The sequence below is a fragment of the Anopheles merus genome, chromosome 2R (genome assembly GCF_017562075.2).
Source record: "Anopheles merus strain MAF chromosome 2R, AmerM5.1, whole genome shotgun sequence".
Lineage (NCBI taxonomy): Eukaryota > Metazoa > Arthropoda > Insecta > Diptera > Culicidae > Anopheles > Anopheles merus.
Genome location: NC_054082.1, coordinates 42,504,018 through 42,521,030, shown reverse-complemented (window position 1 = coordinate 42,521,030; position 17,013 = coordinate 42,504,018). Strand labels below are relative to the sequence as shown.

The following is a 17,013-nucleotide window of genomic DNA, read 5'->3' as shown; positions in this document are numbered from 1 at the left end:
TTTCATTTAGCAGAGCCCGAACCCCTATCATATTTAATTACTCGATGAGAAACTCACATCTTGTTCGAACGTCATGTATTCGCGACCTGCGAGTGTTACTAGACGATAAACTGTCATTTCGTCCTCATATCGACAGTGTTATCGCGAAAGGAAACAAACAGCTTAACCTTACAACGTGCACGTGCAGTGAATTTATTGATCGCATGTGCATCACATCGATTTACTGTTCCGTTGTACGATCTTGTCTTGAGTACTGCTCTTCGGTTTGGTGCCCGCTTACTATTGGTGATATAAATCGACTTGAAGCCTTGCAAAGAAAAATCACTAGGTACGCGATTCGGCTCCTTGCTTAGCAATCTCTCCATACTAGATGTTCCTATCATCAGCGATGCCTGCTTCTCGGAGTCGAATTACTTAGCAAAGGCGTCGAAATGCGCAGTGCGTGTTTATCATTTGGGCTTCTCAACGACGAGATCGACTCCCCCGCACTGTTAGGTCGAATCAACTTATTTGCTCCCTCCCGAACACTGCGGTCCAATTTCCATCTCCGCACCCCCCGCACACGTAATAACCATGGTCAGGCACATCCCATACTTCACATGTCATCGGAATTTAACGATGTATTAGAATTATTCGATTTATGTCTGTCCACGTCAATGTTTAAAGAAAATTTGCAGTAGCTTGAACGTAACGTAACGTAACGTGTACGCCTGATGTAGTAGTGAATAAATAAATAAATAAATAAATAAATTATTTTAAACCTTAAATTTTACTAGAATTCCTAAAATTTACTCCCACTCTTTATATTATCAAGGTATTTACTTCAACGATTACTTCTGAACATTACTGTTCACTGAGATTTCAGGTACAACGACGTAAACCACCATTTCGTCGTGACTATGGCTCATGTGGATGAGTTCATTGCAAGGCCATAAGGTTGCAGTAATTATAAAAATTAAACATTGAACCGTATGCCTACCTGATTCTGACAAATCTTCTCATCGCGACCTTTTGATACGCTCACCCAACCACCCATTTTCCCATTTCCTATAAGCTGTACCCTCTGTTGAGTTGACTTGAAAGCAATCATTTTCACACTGATACTTTAATGATCCTATAATGTATAAGTAAAGGTGTAAAAAGGCGCACAGATACGCAAGAAAGAGATGATCATTATGTTATCGTACTACTTTACGAGATGATGAATGTACCAAGTCTTATTCATATCCACTAATCGATTCTCTAGTCAGATTCATTGAACTCCTTTGTCTACGGAGTTTAATTTATGACGATGCTTAAAAATATGAACCTATTTGTTTTTACCGGGTTTTACCTTTTTCGTTTGTACCACGGTAAATATTGGATATTTTCATTAAAGTATAATTTTCAATTCATTTTTGCTGCTTTCGTCAAAAATCTGTTTGTAAAGTACATATAAAACAAACATGTTCCTGTAAAGTACATATAAAACAAACATGGACATATGGTAGTGTTATAGATGATGCTTTACTACGACCAAGCCAAGAGTTAAAACAAGAATGAGCAACTGTTTCGACCTGTGGGCCACATTTTAACCGTCTAAAAACCGATACCTGTGGATTTTTCCGAAATTGAAAATACCCAATTTGATACATCCCTGATCGAATGCACTGGGTGTAATGGGATTCCGTTACTACCCAAATAGCCAAAATTGCTTAAGCAGCCAATTTTGGCATGCTAAAGATTGCTGCTTGAATTAGCCTTTTGCAGTAGATAAACAGCATCTAAGTTCCAGATGATCCTTCTAAATAGCGCCTTAACAGCTTCTTTATGCCAGGGTCCCGGGGATTATTTTTCTTTGCCTTTTATTTTCAAGCAAGGCGTCACCGAACAAAATAAAAATGATGCACGAAACGATTATATGGCCATCACTAGGGGTTCCGCAACCGTTCAAAAGAAAACGCAAGTGAACACATGCAATTGGCGGGCTGCAGCATATAAAGCAGAATCTGGAGGTGATTCATGGGTTGAAATGGAAGGGGATATGTAGCTAGGGACCAAGTTATCTAAAGAACTCTTCATAATATTTCCATTCCTGCCCGACATGCTATCCTGTAAAACAGAACAACCTATGTCCAAAGCAAAAAGTTGATAAAAACGAAGATTTTCTATTGATTCAATAGCTTAAACCAGCGTTCGGAAAACTTTTGAGGTAAAGGGTTAAATTGTGTAAATGATCAAGAGCCGCGGGCCAGTTAATAGCACTCAAATTATTACATCATAACAGATTTCAAACCAAATAATTGGATAATGATGTCAAGCAATACTATTGACGATATTGTTGTTTTTATGTAATAATGTCATCCAAGCATGGGGCGGTCCCGTGGTACTCGAACGACTCAATAACATGCTCTTCATGGGTTCAAGCCTAGAATGGACCGTGCCCCCGTAGCAAGGATTGACTATCCGGCTGCGTGGTAATGAATTAAGTCTCGAAAGCCAGTATAGGCCGGCATGTCCGCGTAGGACGTTACGCCAAATAGAACAAGAAGAAGTCATCCAAACAAGGTTGAAGATTGTTAATTCATATTATTAAAACTAATTGTATAAGTAGTACGGTAGTCAGATCTCAGTTGTTGCTTAAAGCACATGCTAGCCACAACATTATTTATTACTCTAAAATTTATTACTGTGGTGGTAGTTTTGAACAAGAAAAATGATCGTATTTGTTGAACATTTCTTGATATACCAACATTTAACGGGTTCATGATATACAAGCAGTCAAACGATATCAAAATTCATCACCTGAGCTGATTTGGGAAGCTATATTGACCAAAGAGGAATTGCCATTGTTTGAACTATCAGAAGCCATTTAAAGCCTTAAAAAATACTATTGGGAAAAGTTGTTGCTTCAAGAAGTTGTGGGTGCGGCTTGCAATGACTTTGAAAAGCGTTTACGTGCGGTTATCAAATACAAGGAAAAAAGATTTTAACTCAACTAAGATAAATGTAATTTTACTTCTTAAAGATGTTGCAGACATCGATTCTGCAGATAAATAGAAACTATTTTGAATTTTAAAACGTACAAAAGTGTATCATTTTTAAATTGTCACTGTATACATCGAACCACAACATTTGTTGAAAGACGCATGTAAAGTTATTATTTAAAAAAAACCATGGAATCGATACTTCATTGTATTTCGAACGAGCCTTTCCAAAAAGTGTGCCGTAGAGTCCACTTCTCGATATATAAAGAACAATTCCCGTAAGAAAGCGTCAAGAAAGTGTCCCAAAATTATCAAAACTTCTGAAAACCACAGTAATGATTAGTCCATCAATCCATATTACGATAATCAAGCGTGTACAAGTACGACGGAATGAAATGTCATGCTTAAAGTTGTTCAGTAATTTGTATATACGAATAGTTTTTTCCTATTTTTGAACATCAGGCAAATCCTTTCGCGGGCCAGATCTAATGTTGCGGCGGGCCGCATTTGGGCCGCGGGCCGGACTTTGCCGACCGCTGGCTTAAACCATCAACGTCATAATGAAATCGAAAATTAAAGCGAATTCTCGGCACCAGTTTAAAATCGTGGCACATATAGATAGCATGTGACGACTAAAAATAAACTATACAACCCGTAAAATTCTACACAAAACTATGACCAATAACTTCTGTTATGTTGCTATTTGCATAAAAGTTACTTTCACCACACAGATCTTCAAAATTTACATTTTAGACGAGCACATAGCAGAAGAACAGGTTTTCACCTCCCTGAAACAACAAAACGTCAAAAAATAGTAAAAGCAGTCTATGCACAGTCCGGCATGCTAAATTTAAAACCACACAGGTTCTTCTCAAGCCCCTAATTTTCCTACATTTTTGCATAAAATTTGCCAGAATAATTCTATTTCGCCACATCAGCCACTTATGACGTATCCACCAGAATTAGTGTGAGTTCAGAACGCGACCAGTCCGGACGTGCACGGTCCTAGTGACCACGCGGTGTGATATTAATGTTAGTATTGGTTATACAATCCACGTAAAGGCTTCAGCGATCGATTTGGTGCATATATATCTAACTATAAGATTCAAAGCATCTTTATCGCATTGAAATGCTGCGTGGACTAACATTTTGGTGCGTGATAGTGTTGTTTATCTGTAGGTGGCAAACATCTATGGCTCAGTTACCTGGAGTACAAAGTATCATACAATTCTACCGGGACGGCGATGAACGTTTGGAATATGAAAAGCCCGACCAGCAACCTTTGCTTCCTGAGTACGATTTCATCATTGTTGGCGGTGGATCTGCCGGCTGTGTTTTGGCAAACCGACTCACAGAAATATCCCATTGGTCGGTGCTGCTGATCGAAGCTGGGCCGCGCGAGAACCTTTTGATGGACATACCGATATTTGCACATTATCTACAGCGATTGAGTATCAATTGGGACTATCGTACGAAGCCAAGCGATCAGTGCTGTCTGGCGTTTAAGAACAATCAATGCCGCCTTCCTCGGGGCAAAGTGATGGGCGGCTCAAGCGTTCTTAACTACATGATCTACACCCGCGGCAATCGCCGAGACTATGATGCGTGGGCAGCAAAAGGAAATCCAGGCTGGTCCTTCAATGATGTGATGCCGTACTTCCAAAAGCTTGAGAAAAATATCGTTCCTGACTCTCACCCTATGTACGCTGGTCGCAATGGCCCCGTCACGATATCATATCCCAGTTATCGCACCAGCGTGGCTCGCGCGTTTGTGAAAGCAAACATGGAATTAGGCCTGCCCTACGTTGACTATAACGGACCCAGCCAGATCGGAACATCCTTTATTCAAAGTACCACAAAGAATGGCCAGCGTGTATCCTCCAACAACGCCTATCTTTACCCGATACGAAACCGAACCAATTTGCATATTATTCGAAACGCTCACGTCACAAAGATTTTGCTCAATCGTGATACGAAGAGGGCCACAGGTGTTCAGTTCTATGCGAACCATCGCTATCAAAAGGTTCGTGCTCGTCGTGAAGTGATTGTTTCCGCTGGGGCTATAGGTTCGCCACACCTGCTCATGCTGTCCGGTATCGGTCCGGCCAAGCATCTACGCCTGAAAGGTATACAACCTTTGGCAAATCTTGCTGTCGGGTTTAACTTTCAAGATCATGTGGCGGGTGGAGCATTAACGTTTCTCATCAATCACACGGAAACACTCACTTCCAAACGCATGTTCACATTGGAAAGTTTCGTGGAATACGAACACCAACACACAGGTATGATGGCTTCTACTGGAGCGTGTGAGGCGATCTGTTTTCACGACACAACTCAATCGCCCAATCAGGCCAAAGAAGCTGGTTGGCCTGATCTGGAACTGCTATTGATCGGAGGAACACACGCAGCCGATCGTATTTACGAATCCAACTTTAACTACAAACCGGAAATCTTTAACGCCCTATTCGATGATATTGAGCGACGCGGACTGGAGGGATACACAGTATTCCCGATGATTTTACGACCCCGTAGCAAGGGTCGAATACGGTTGGCCAGTGCTGATCCCTTTGAGCATCCGATTATTCAACCTAACTACCTCGGAGATCCGTATGACTTGGAGGTTTCGGTGCGTGGGATTCGTAAGGCGATTGAGCTCACGAAAACTAACACGCTCAAAAGTTTCGATGCCCGGTTGCTCGACATTCCGATACCGGGATGTGAGCAGCACATATTTGACACCGACGATTACTGGAAGTGCTTTACGCGACACGTGACGTACACGATCTACCACCACGTGGGTACGTGTAAGATGGGCCCGGCAAGTGATAGGCTAGCGGTGGTTGATCCCCGTCTGCGTGTGCACGGTGTGAAGGGATTACGGGTAATCGATGCTAGCGTTATGCCGGATATTCCGGCGGCTCATACCAACGGACCAACGATCATGATTGCTGAAAAGGGTGCCGATATGATAAAGGAAGATTGGGACTTGTAAGGAATTGTTGCAATAAAAATTGAGACCATACAATTGGTTACTATACAAGCCTGTACAGAATTATACATTGACTTTCGCGGTTTACAAATACCAGTACTTTTGAAATAGTGAGCATCATTCCATTTTGAAAAGATTATATTCTGCGCCTAAGTAAAATACACCTAACACCGGTTCAATTGAAGCAGTTAGTTAAAATGATTACAATCATAAAATACACTTGTAGCATATCTGATAAACAGAACTTATTATAAACCACACTATCAGCTATAGACTCATTGTAACACACTTCGGAAAGCCAAACCACACTATTGCAACACATTCATTATAACACACTCAGTAAATCAGATCATACCATAACAAAGCAACCGGAATAATTCAGGCCACACAGTTCATATACAAACAATTGTGACACACTTCTTGAAAACACCCGAAAGACGCATCTTAGGCAAATCAGGCGTTACTGCACGCAAACTAGGCGAACCGAGAACACATAGCAAGTTATAAGCTCAGCGACGAAAACATCCATTATTTACCAACAATAGTTGAAACTTTCTTTCACAATACAGTAAAACCGAAGTATAGGCACACATCGACAAACACCTCACACCATTTCAATTTATAAATTCTTGCCAATAACAATAACATTTAATAAGGATAAAAACACATTCCAAAACCAAATGTACGAAACCCATAACTTATCTGGAGTATAAATAAAACCAATTCCGACCATGGCAAGTCAGATTCGTTCGGATAGGAATATGCTCATCGAACATCTATCGACTTCTCATTTAAAGAGTATAGTTATGTCCCCCTACCCAAGGTAAGGCTTCTAAACTCCAACGTTTCCAGTTTCCAGTTTCCCTTCTATGTTTCTATGATCGCCTGGACGATCAAGTGTCGAAAAGTCCGCTCGAACAAAATTTTATTCCACCTCGGCTCATGTCATTAAAAAATGACCTACCGCGACGTTGATCGTTCTACAGTTGTACTGTATGTACGCTCATCACATTACATGGCGACCGTAGCTATCTTCTGAACTCATTACACACTTAATCCATATCACAACTAAATCAGAAAGAAGCAGATATTTGGGATACTAACCAACCAATTGTGTTTTGTTTATTGATTGGGTTTCTTCAATTCAAGTGGTCACGCATTTTCAAAACATCTTGAGATATGTATATCTATCACTATCTTCTCTATATACATAAAAATCTCGTGCCACGGTGTTTGTAGCCAGCAACCTCCAAAACGGCTGGATCATTTTCAACAAAACTTTGCACACACCTTATGGTGGCATGAGAATAGGTTTTAAGGCTTACACCAGATTTTACCCATAACTTAATTTAATTGACCGATACGATGCTGTGGGGAAACGGGTGCGATACAAATATCCAAAGTAACAAAGAAAAGATGGTATATTTAGTTATTTGGGAATAAGTAAGTTTTCCAGGCCAGCTAGGAATATATGTAATTCGAAAAATATACATTACGATAATATATTCATAAATTAAATTGAAATCACTCCACAAATACTTAACAGTATTACGCAATAATGCACATTAGCCGCATTCAAATTGGTTGTAGAACGGTTCCAATGAAAAAAATGTAAGACAACGAAAATTGTTACACAAGAACCTTCCAACTAAGATATAGAATGTGCCAAAAGAATGTGAACACAGGAAATATGTTTATAAACCATACCATCTTTCAGCTGAATGTGTAGTAATTTAGATAAAAATAAGTGAAGCTATTTGATGAGAGTCTCCTTGAAAATTGCTCAAACAAAGTTATGAAATTTGCTACAAATTTTGTTTGATTTCTTTGATTTGAAGCTTGACTTTCTTATAGAATCTACATCCTTTTTTTAATTATGTCGCTCTCACTGGATTAATTACAAAGTGGAAAATGAATAAACCACATAGTGATTTTTCCGAATTATCAATCCCGGCTATGTTAATTAAGTGGAGACCTTAAGTGTCTAGGTGACATATGCTCAAATGTTCCTAAATTATACTTCTTATCAATAAACGATAGCGTCGAGTTTATTTTGCATTCATATATTTGGTTTTTGATGGAGATGAAAAGCGAATTTATGAGCCGATATTTTGTGAAAGTTCTGTATTTTTTAAGTATAAAATGGATACATGACCAATTTTGTGGGTTCCGTTTTCGTGCCCCCCTCGAGACCACGGGGCCCCACGTGGCCGCTTAGTTTGCGTAGTGCTGTACCCGCCCCTTAATCCAGATAAAATTGAAATATCATAACATATTATATCAACTGTTGTCTACACAAAGGTTTAACATTCGGGATAAAAGACATTAACGTTACCGGGCTGTAGCATAAGTATTCTGAAGAGAGGAGATTATTTGTTAATTTGTACTTGTTAAATTATTGGTCAGCAAGACGATCTTATCACTGCCCTAAAAAGATTATCTTAGATGGCAATAAATAAGAATGAGAATATTGGGATACTATACAGCAGTGATAGCCGGTAGCGTAGTAGCAGTGAGTAGCCGGTCTCATGGTACAGTCGTCAACTCGTACGACTTAACAACATGCCCGTCATGGGTTCAAGCCCCAAATAGACCGTGCCGCCATACGTAGGACTGACTATCCGGCTATGGGGGGATATCAATAAGTCACTGAAAGCCAACCCCACAAGTGTTTTGGCAGGCCTTGACCGGCATCGGTTGTTGAGCCAAAGAAGAAGAAGAAGATACATGGTGATCTCCATCCAACCTTTTTATGATTACGGACCACTTGTGTTTGAAAATACATTTGCCATTGCCCACATATATTAAGCGCATGTGGTTACTAATCTAAATTCAAAGCTTTTTGATCAAAAATATAGTTTATATTACGCTAGACATGTTGAAAATTCCATCTTGATTGTGAGAAAAAGTTGAAGTTGATATGTGTTGTAATGAGATTTTTATTTTAAAACATCAAATCTATCGGGGACCACGTCTGTTCCCGCCACAGAACACAAGTGGTACATGGACAACAGGTTGGAGACCACTGCTATACATTGACATACAATCATAACATACCATTAATACATCTATTAGCTAACGCAGACTGTTGTTACGACTGGTAATAAACTATTAATTGTACCACGGTTTGTTAGACCTTTTTTGTAACTGTAGCACACGTATTTATATTTTTGATGATTTTGTAAAAAAATGCCTTGATGTCCACTAATTTACCGATCAGCTGATTAACCCTGATCCTGCATGAACCCGCTTATACAAACATTTCAATATTGGGGTGAACGATATATGACTAACGTGAACGATATAGGATGACATGAAAGAGGTTTAGTCCAGCCTCGACGCTCATGCATGTGCATTTATAACAGGGTTACTCTTTCTATCCCAAGAACGCCGAATTAATCCTTTCTGAGAGTTGTTTGTAAGCAATCTCATAATTGTAAATTATTTTACATTGCCGGATGCAATCTGATGCTGTGCCACCCTTATCCGGGCTGTACATTGCACACAAGCAAAGTGTCCGGCAGTCTTGGAATGCATCGGCAAACGCAATAATCTTAACGTTTACAAGCATCGTGATGCCAACTTGGTATACCTGAAGGACGAACCGGAAAATGCTTTCACATTCTTGTCTCTCCGTTTCATTCATAGCTTTCTCCATGCAAATTGTGAATTACTTTTTTACCTAATTTTGTCACAATATATTTTATACACAATACCAACCGTGAGTGACGCATCACCGCGCATTGTAGTAGTGAGATTTCAGAGAACGACTAGCCTGGACGATCGCGGTATCGACGACCATGCGGTGTGCTATAGTAATTAGCGCTGTTTAGACCCTCCATATCAAGGCTTTAACATTTTTGCATGGGTTCGATGTATTTAATTTATAGCCAACGCAAAGACGCACCATGGCCAAGAAATGCTGCGTTTTGATGCAGAAAGCTACGGTTTGTCAATTGACGGTAAACATTTAAGGATCGGATCGTCGAGGGTTAAAGCCTAGAATGGACCGCCTAACCGCAGCATTTCTGCATTTTTAACCGTAGCACCACATGCACTCAAGGATTCCGGTCGGGTGTACTATTCCTACTCCCAACTGGCGGGAGAATAGCAAGAAACTTATGATACAATAACAGGTGAATAAGTTGGTTTTCTCGAAAATTTACCGCCCGTTTTTTCATTTTGCACTTCATTAGTAGGAATTTTCCTCGCACACTACTGTATATAATTGGTGTACACAAGAGGAATATTCATACTTTTCCTAGCCATACCTAGCATGGAATTCACGAAAAAATATTTACCTATTCCTGTTCTATGTTTTATGCTCATTTTTTCTAACGCATTCAAAAACGCGCATTTCACAACCAATTTCTATCATTAATCCATATTATAGATATTATATCCTTCTTAATTTTATTGGACCACATGTGATCCCCTTAAAGCGAAATGCAAATGTCGAGCAGCGATCTAGCTCATAGTAAAATTAGCAAAATATATGCTTTCAGTCTAGAGAAAAGCGTCGGCGAGTTGTAATCCACTTGGATAATCTAGATGCACAAAAAAACCGAGATGGATCGCACTGGAAACGTGAATCGCCTCGAAACGTAAGAACACCTTCCATAAGATCCTTCATTATTTCTAAATATTCTATGCGCATCTTATTTTATTTATGCTCGAATAACGAAATTGTCTGCAACAACTTTCTACCTTTTTGTTGTACCTCAACAGGTACAAGCACCTCGCGCAAGCTATGTCGTTATGCAAACCGAAAACTTATAAACTATTATTATAAAATAAACCATCAAGATCAATGTTAACTGTGCACTTTGTTTCTATCGCCCCGCTTGAACTTTGTTTTCATCGGATTGTGTAAACATAAGTTGAAAATATTGTTTCAATTGGAAAACAAAACGAGCCTACCCGACTATTACATGTACAGTGTACCACAAACACCATCGTTTAACAATTGTGAGCAAGACCGGTATGGTAATGGATCGTAGGTTGACTACACTGCAGAGTGGGGCTTACAGAGCTTACATTATTTCAAGGTCTGCTACAACTACTCCCACTGCAGTCAATGCCGGTAGTAATCGGCCCAGAGCGAACAGATTGCAAGTATTGGACGCACTATGCCCGGTCAATGTAGGGACGCGTTATTGTAATCAAAACGATGCATCCACTAATGAAGCGTCGCAATCGTTGTTTCATACAATACATAACGAATAGTTCCTTCTAATTTTAATTATATTGGTGTGAGGTGGCCTGCAATTAGGCAAACAGCGTATCTGATACATAATTTCAATATCGTACCTAGAATATAATAACATATAACACAGGACTACATTGAGCTCGAAAAAATCGCAGCCAGTACTTTCTTTCCCTGTCCTTTATTGATATTTAAACAATTCGTTATAATGTTCATGATTATAGTATACGTTTACAAAGTTTCCACTACATGAACTTTTTACATGGTTTTACATTATAAGATCAAAGGAAATGATAATATTCCTCGAAGATTTACGAACATTATATTTCTCTCAGACTACCATAGATATAAAGATATCATCCACAAAACAAACTTTGCATCAAAAACAACCACACTCTTGAAAACCTTGGCTGTACTTTCCTGTCGCCGTAAGTTCACCTTTGATGAGCGTACCGCAACTGTTTTGCTCATCTCAAGATATCCTTGGATGATTGAACCCGGTGCCAATCTCATCACATTTAGTTCTTTTAGCTTTTTTTCCATCATGTAAGCCCAGAGGACGTCAGAGGACAATTCGCGTACAAATTGTTACCACAAGTTAAAGGAAGTGGTTTTTTTTTTGCTCTTCTTCAAGGAAATCCTCCATTTCTCCCTGATTATGACTGATGCGGTGAAGTTCAGTGCAAGGCCATGGGGTCGCAGTAATTACACAACATTGACCTGCCCACATGCCTGGCTGATCCGGACAATTCTTCTCAGCGTGACCTTTTGATACGCTCAGCCCTCCACCTAGATCTTTCCCACCAACAATTTCATCTGATTGACGACGTGAAAGAAGTCAATTTTACGCCCATTTTAATGGCCCTTGAATGTGGTCCAGAGTACGTGAAGAAGCGCTCTATACGAATCTATCTTTATTACGCTATCACGCAGTAATAAGAGATGATGAACACACCATGTCATATTCATATCTACTTATCGACCCTCTGCTCGGATTTACCGGTCCATTCCTTTGTCCACTGAGTTTAATTTATGAGGATGCTTAAAAATGTCGACTGATAGCAAAGTATCGCATGCAGCGGGTGGAATGGGATTCAGTTACTTCCTTAAAAGCATCCTGAGCAGGTTTCAACGAACGACGAAAATGCCGTTCACATCCGTATTTCAACCAATTCAAGGCAGTAAGATACACTTTATTAAACCAGTATCACACATGCAGCCGTGCACACAAGTTTGTTCAGCGAATCATAGGATTTTATGACTCACCTGAACAAACTATATACAGTCTGTTCCCGATATACGCGGTTTTTGCGTTCCTGAGCTACTCCAATTTCCGCGTATGTCAAATACCACGGTTTTCAGCCAAAATACGTATAATTAAACGGTTTTTTTTTAATTAAAGATAGTGCTGTTACACACTTTACCATTCATTTAATACGATTCGTGCGGAACTATCTTCTATTTGTGGTATTTAAGCGTTTTAAAAATGTTTACATAAGCGCATTTTTTTGCATTTGACGATGCTTGAAACAAATTGTACTTATTTCATATATGATCTTGTCAAATTTAAAAAACCAAGTATCTCCGAATCCAAATTGTTGGTTTTGAGTTCCATTGAGTTTTAGTCAAATTTAGCAAAAATATCAAGTACCGCAAATAGAAGAATGCGCTTTGAACGCGAATTGCTTTGAACCCAAAACAGACATAATGGAACACCGTGCATTGAAAGACTGTACCACAGAACCGATCCAGTTTCTTTAGCACGCACAGCATTTGGAAACATCGAATAATCAGCCAAACATTGATTAAACCTGTACATTCATTTCGTTGCAAAGCCGCAAAAAATTAATGTTAAATAGCGATACATTTTAACCAAGTTCAGCATTACCCACACAGCAGGTAGTGCGTAATTAATTTAAACACGAAATCGAATGTACTGTCGCAGTAAAGCCAAGATGGTATCGTATGTACATCAAATGAGAAGGTCATCGTATTAATTTGCTATAACCTTAGCCCACGGTACTAGGAGAAAAGAGGAGTGCAGAAAAAACGAAAAACGAAAAAATGAATAGAAAGGAAAAACTTATCCCAATTTTGGTTGTCCTAAAATCTTTCTACATTTCGTGTGGAGCAAATTTTGAAACAGTTATAATCTCCATTGTAGTTCCCATTCTAGGTCTTACGTCACTGAAACATACTGATCATCCGTTAACTCACGGAACTAGTTTCATATCATTGCTCACGAGAATTCCTTTAACTAAGATGCTGAAAATATCGCCACTACCGCGACCAAGAACTTCTTTTTTGTTCTTTATTTGGTTATTTGCATAAAGCTCACTATCTCCACGAGGGCCCTACACCTTTTCTGGTGACCAGTTTGTAGGCCGGTTTTACGTGCATGCATTGTAAAGCTAACAGGTTTTCAGGGCAACCTAAGAGGGTGAACGACATATCAGAAACATGCCGAAATAAGCTTCGATAGATCCATCCAAAGAATTTAGGCCCTTTCTGAAATTAATGGTCAAACACACACAAACACGTTCCGGCACGTGGAGTTCTAAACGTTTCATTCTGACTTATTCATAGTATCTTCATAAGCTTTTCCATCTGCGTCAGCGTTTTGGTTCAATATTTACCAGCAGATATCAGATCCCTCATTGGCAGACATTAGCCATCGAGAGCGTATCACCAAGCATTAGTGAGAGTTCAGAACGCGACCTGTCCGGACGTGCACGGTCCTAGTGACCACGCGGTGTGATATTATAATTAGTGTCGGTTAGACCATCCTCGTGAAGGCTTCACAATTTTGGCACCGAATAGGTCAATTTCATTCGTAACTATCCATATGATTCAAAGCTTCATTGAAATGCTGCGTGGACAAACGTTTTGGTGCGTGATAGTGTTGTTCATCTGTAGGTGGCAAACATCTATGGCTCAGTTACCTGGAGTACAAAGTATCATACAATTCTACCGGGACGGTGATGAACGTTTGAAGTATGAAAAGCCCGATCAGCGACCCTTGCTGCCCGAGTACGATTTCATCATTGTTGGTGGTGGATCTGCCGGCTGTGTTTTGGCAAACCGACTCACAGAAATATCCCATTGGTCGGTGCTGCTGATCGAAGCTGGGCCGCGCGAGAACCTTTTGATGGATATACCAATGTTTGCACATTACCTGCAGACATACAGCACCGTAAATTGGGATTATCGTACGAAGCCAAGCAATCAGTGCTGTTTGGCGTTTAAGAACAATCAATGCCGCCTTCCTCGGGGCAAAGTGATGGGCGGCTCAAGCGTTCTTAACTACATGATCTACACCCGCGGCAATCGCCGAGACTATGATGCGTGGGCAGCAAAAGGAAATGCTGGCTGGTCCTTCAATGATGTGCTGCCGTACTTCCAAAAGCTGGAAAAAAATATCGTTCCTGACTCTCACCCTATGTACGCTGGTCGCAATGGCCCCGTCACGATATCATATCCCAGCTATCGCACCAGCGTGGCTCGCGCGTTTGTGAAAGCAAACATGGAATTAGGCCTGCCCTACGTTGACTATAACGGACCCAGCCAGATCGGAACATCCTTTATTCAAAGTACCACAAAGAATGGCCAGCGTGTATCCTCCAACAACGCCTATCTTTACCCGATACGAAACCGAACCAATTTGCATATTATTCGAAACGCTCACGTCACAAAGATTTTGCTCAATCGTGATACGAAGAGGGCCACAGGTGTTCAGTTCTATGCGAACCATCGCTATCAAAAGGTTCGTGCTCGTCGTGAAGTGATTGTTTCCGCTGGGGCTATAGGTTCGCCACACCTGCTCATGCTGTCCGGTATCGGTCCGGCCAAGCATCTACGCCTGAAAGGTATACAACCTTTGGCAAATCTTGCTGTCGGGTTTAACTTTCAAGATCATGTGGCGGGTGGAGCATTAACGTTTCTCATCAATCACACGGAAACGCTCTCTTCGAAACGTATTTTTACGCTGGAAAAATTCATGGAATACGAACACCAACACACAGGTATGATGGCGTCTACTGGAGCGTGTGAGGCGATCAGTTTTCACGACACAACTCAACCACCCAATCGCGCCAACGAAGCTGGTTGGCCAGATCTGGAACTGCTATTGATCGGAGGGACGCAAGCGGCCGATCGTATTTACGAATCAAACTTTAACTACAAACCGGAAATCTTTAACGCCCTATTCGGTGATATTGAGCGACGCGGACTGGAGGGATACACAGTATTCCCGATGATTTTACGACCCCGCAGCAAGGGTCGAATACGGTTGGCCAGTGCTGATCCCTTTGAACATCCTATTATTCAACCTAACTACCTCGGAGATCCGTATGACTTGGAGGTTTCGGTGCGTGGGATTCGTAAGGCGATTGAGCTCACGAAAACTAACACGCTCAAAAGTTTCGATGCCCGGTTGCTCGACATTCCGATACCGGGATGTGAGCAGCACAGATTTGACACCGACGATTATTGGAAGTGCTTTACGCGACACGTGACGTACACGATCTACCACCACGTGGGTACGTGTAAGATGGGCCCGGCAAGTGATAGGCTAGCGGTGGTTGATCCCCGTCTGCGTGTGCACGGTGTGAAGGGATTGCGGGTGATCGATGCTAGCGTCATGCCGGATATTCCGGCGGCTCATACCAACGGACCAACGATCATGATTGCTGAAAAGGGTGCCGATATAATAAAAGAAGACTGGAGTATAAGGGTAACCTAGTGAATGGTTAAGAATTGTTGTTTGATATATCAGCAGTTAATTTATCACAATATTAGTCATGCTTCAAACCAAAATCATTCATTTTATTGTTATGAATTTTTATTTAAGATATCACATTAACTGATCGTAATTCCTATTTTTTTAATATTTCATAATACTGTTTCAATCTATTGACGTCAATTATGTACGACATCATTACCGCTTTAGTGTGTTGTTATTTTTAACCAAAACAGAAAACCCAATAAATTGAGCCCTACAGCTTGTCAATCATGCATCGTATTCTGTTTCAACTTGGCAATCGATGAATCACACAAGCACGAGCATTTAAGTAATGATATGATCCACACAGCCTCACGGGGGTGCTAATTTTATGCATATGATTGAGATCAAAACAAACGAATTTAGATAATGTTTAGAAATTCTCGTAATATTCTATGTTTTACAAAGTAAGGCCGGAACGAGTATACAAGAATAAACTAAAGTGGAACAGTGGAACACGTCAGTGCAGGGTTTAACTTATGTTTGCTCTTTTTTACCATTCCACCAATCGCTGCTGCTCTAGAATACACTTGACATGTCATCGTTCATTAAACAACCCTTGGCACACATAAAGCAGCAGTACGATAAAGACAAAGATATCCCTTAGTTTCGAGGACACAAGAACGCATGACAAAAAAGACACGAATTAAAAAATATTTTTAATGTTTTCTTTGTGCGATTAAACCAGAAATAAGAGAAAGTATGGTCAAAGAAAACACATTCGACACTTCCAACTTCATTCGTGGCGATGATTCACTAACACAGTACTAGTTATGATTTCAAATTTCCCGTGCTGTAAGATTTCCTAGTTCTACCAATGAAAAATTCTCTACTCTATATTTACCATAACATGGTTAAGCACTACAGCTGCCCACCCTGCAAGGAAAGCTGGGTCCACGCCAGTCAAGTTCAAGTTTACTGCAAGTGTTCAAGTGTGTGTAAGTCCAACAAAACCCCACTCTAGGGTAGCCGTAACCGGGTTGAAATGTGATTTGCGCCTTCCCCGACCTTATCCGATCGCGATTCAATGTAAAGCCAACAACAAAACACTAACTTTATGCACCATCACACT

The 17,013-nt window shown here is 40.4% G+C and overlaps 3 protein-coding genes across 11 annotated transcripts in view; 2 read left to right on the top strand and 1 right to left on the bottom strand.

The window, feature by feature from the left end:
• Positions 1–17,013, bottom strand: part of LOC121588642 (flotillin-2) — a 156,287-nt gene that overhangs the window by 108,594 nt on the left and 30,680 nt on the right. The gene's annotated exons all lie outside the window — the stretch shown is intronic.
• On the top strand, positions 3,947–6,620 carry LOC121588636 (glucose dehydrogenase [FAD, quinone]-like). Its single transcript, XM_041906787.1, has one exon. The coding sequence runs from the start codon at positions 4,096–4,098 to the stop codon at positions 5,956–5,958; it is 1,863 nt and encodes a 620-aa protein (XP_041762721.1). The 5' UTR covers positions 3,947–4,095; the 3' UTR covers positions 5,959–6,620.
• LOC121588630 (glucose dehydrogenase [FAD, quinone]-like) lies at positions 13,878–15,938 on the top strand. Its single transcript, XM_041906776.1, has one exon. It carries the CDS (start codon positions 14,007–14,009, stop codon positions 15,900–15,902), a length of 1,896 nt encoding a protein of 631 aa, XP_041762710.1. The 5' UTR covers positions 13,878–14,006; the 3' UTR covers positions 15,903–15,938.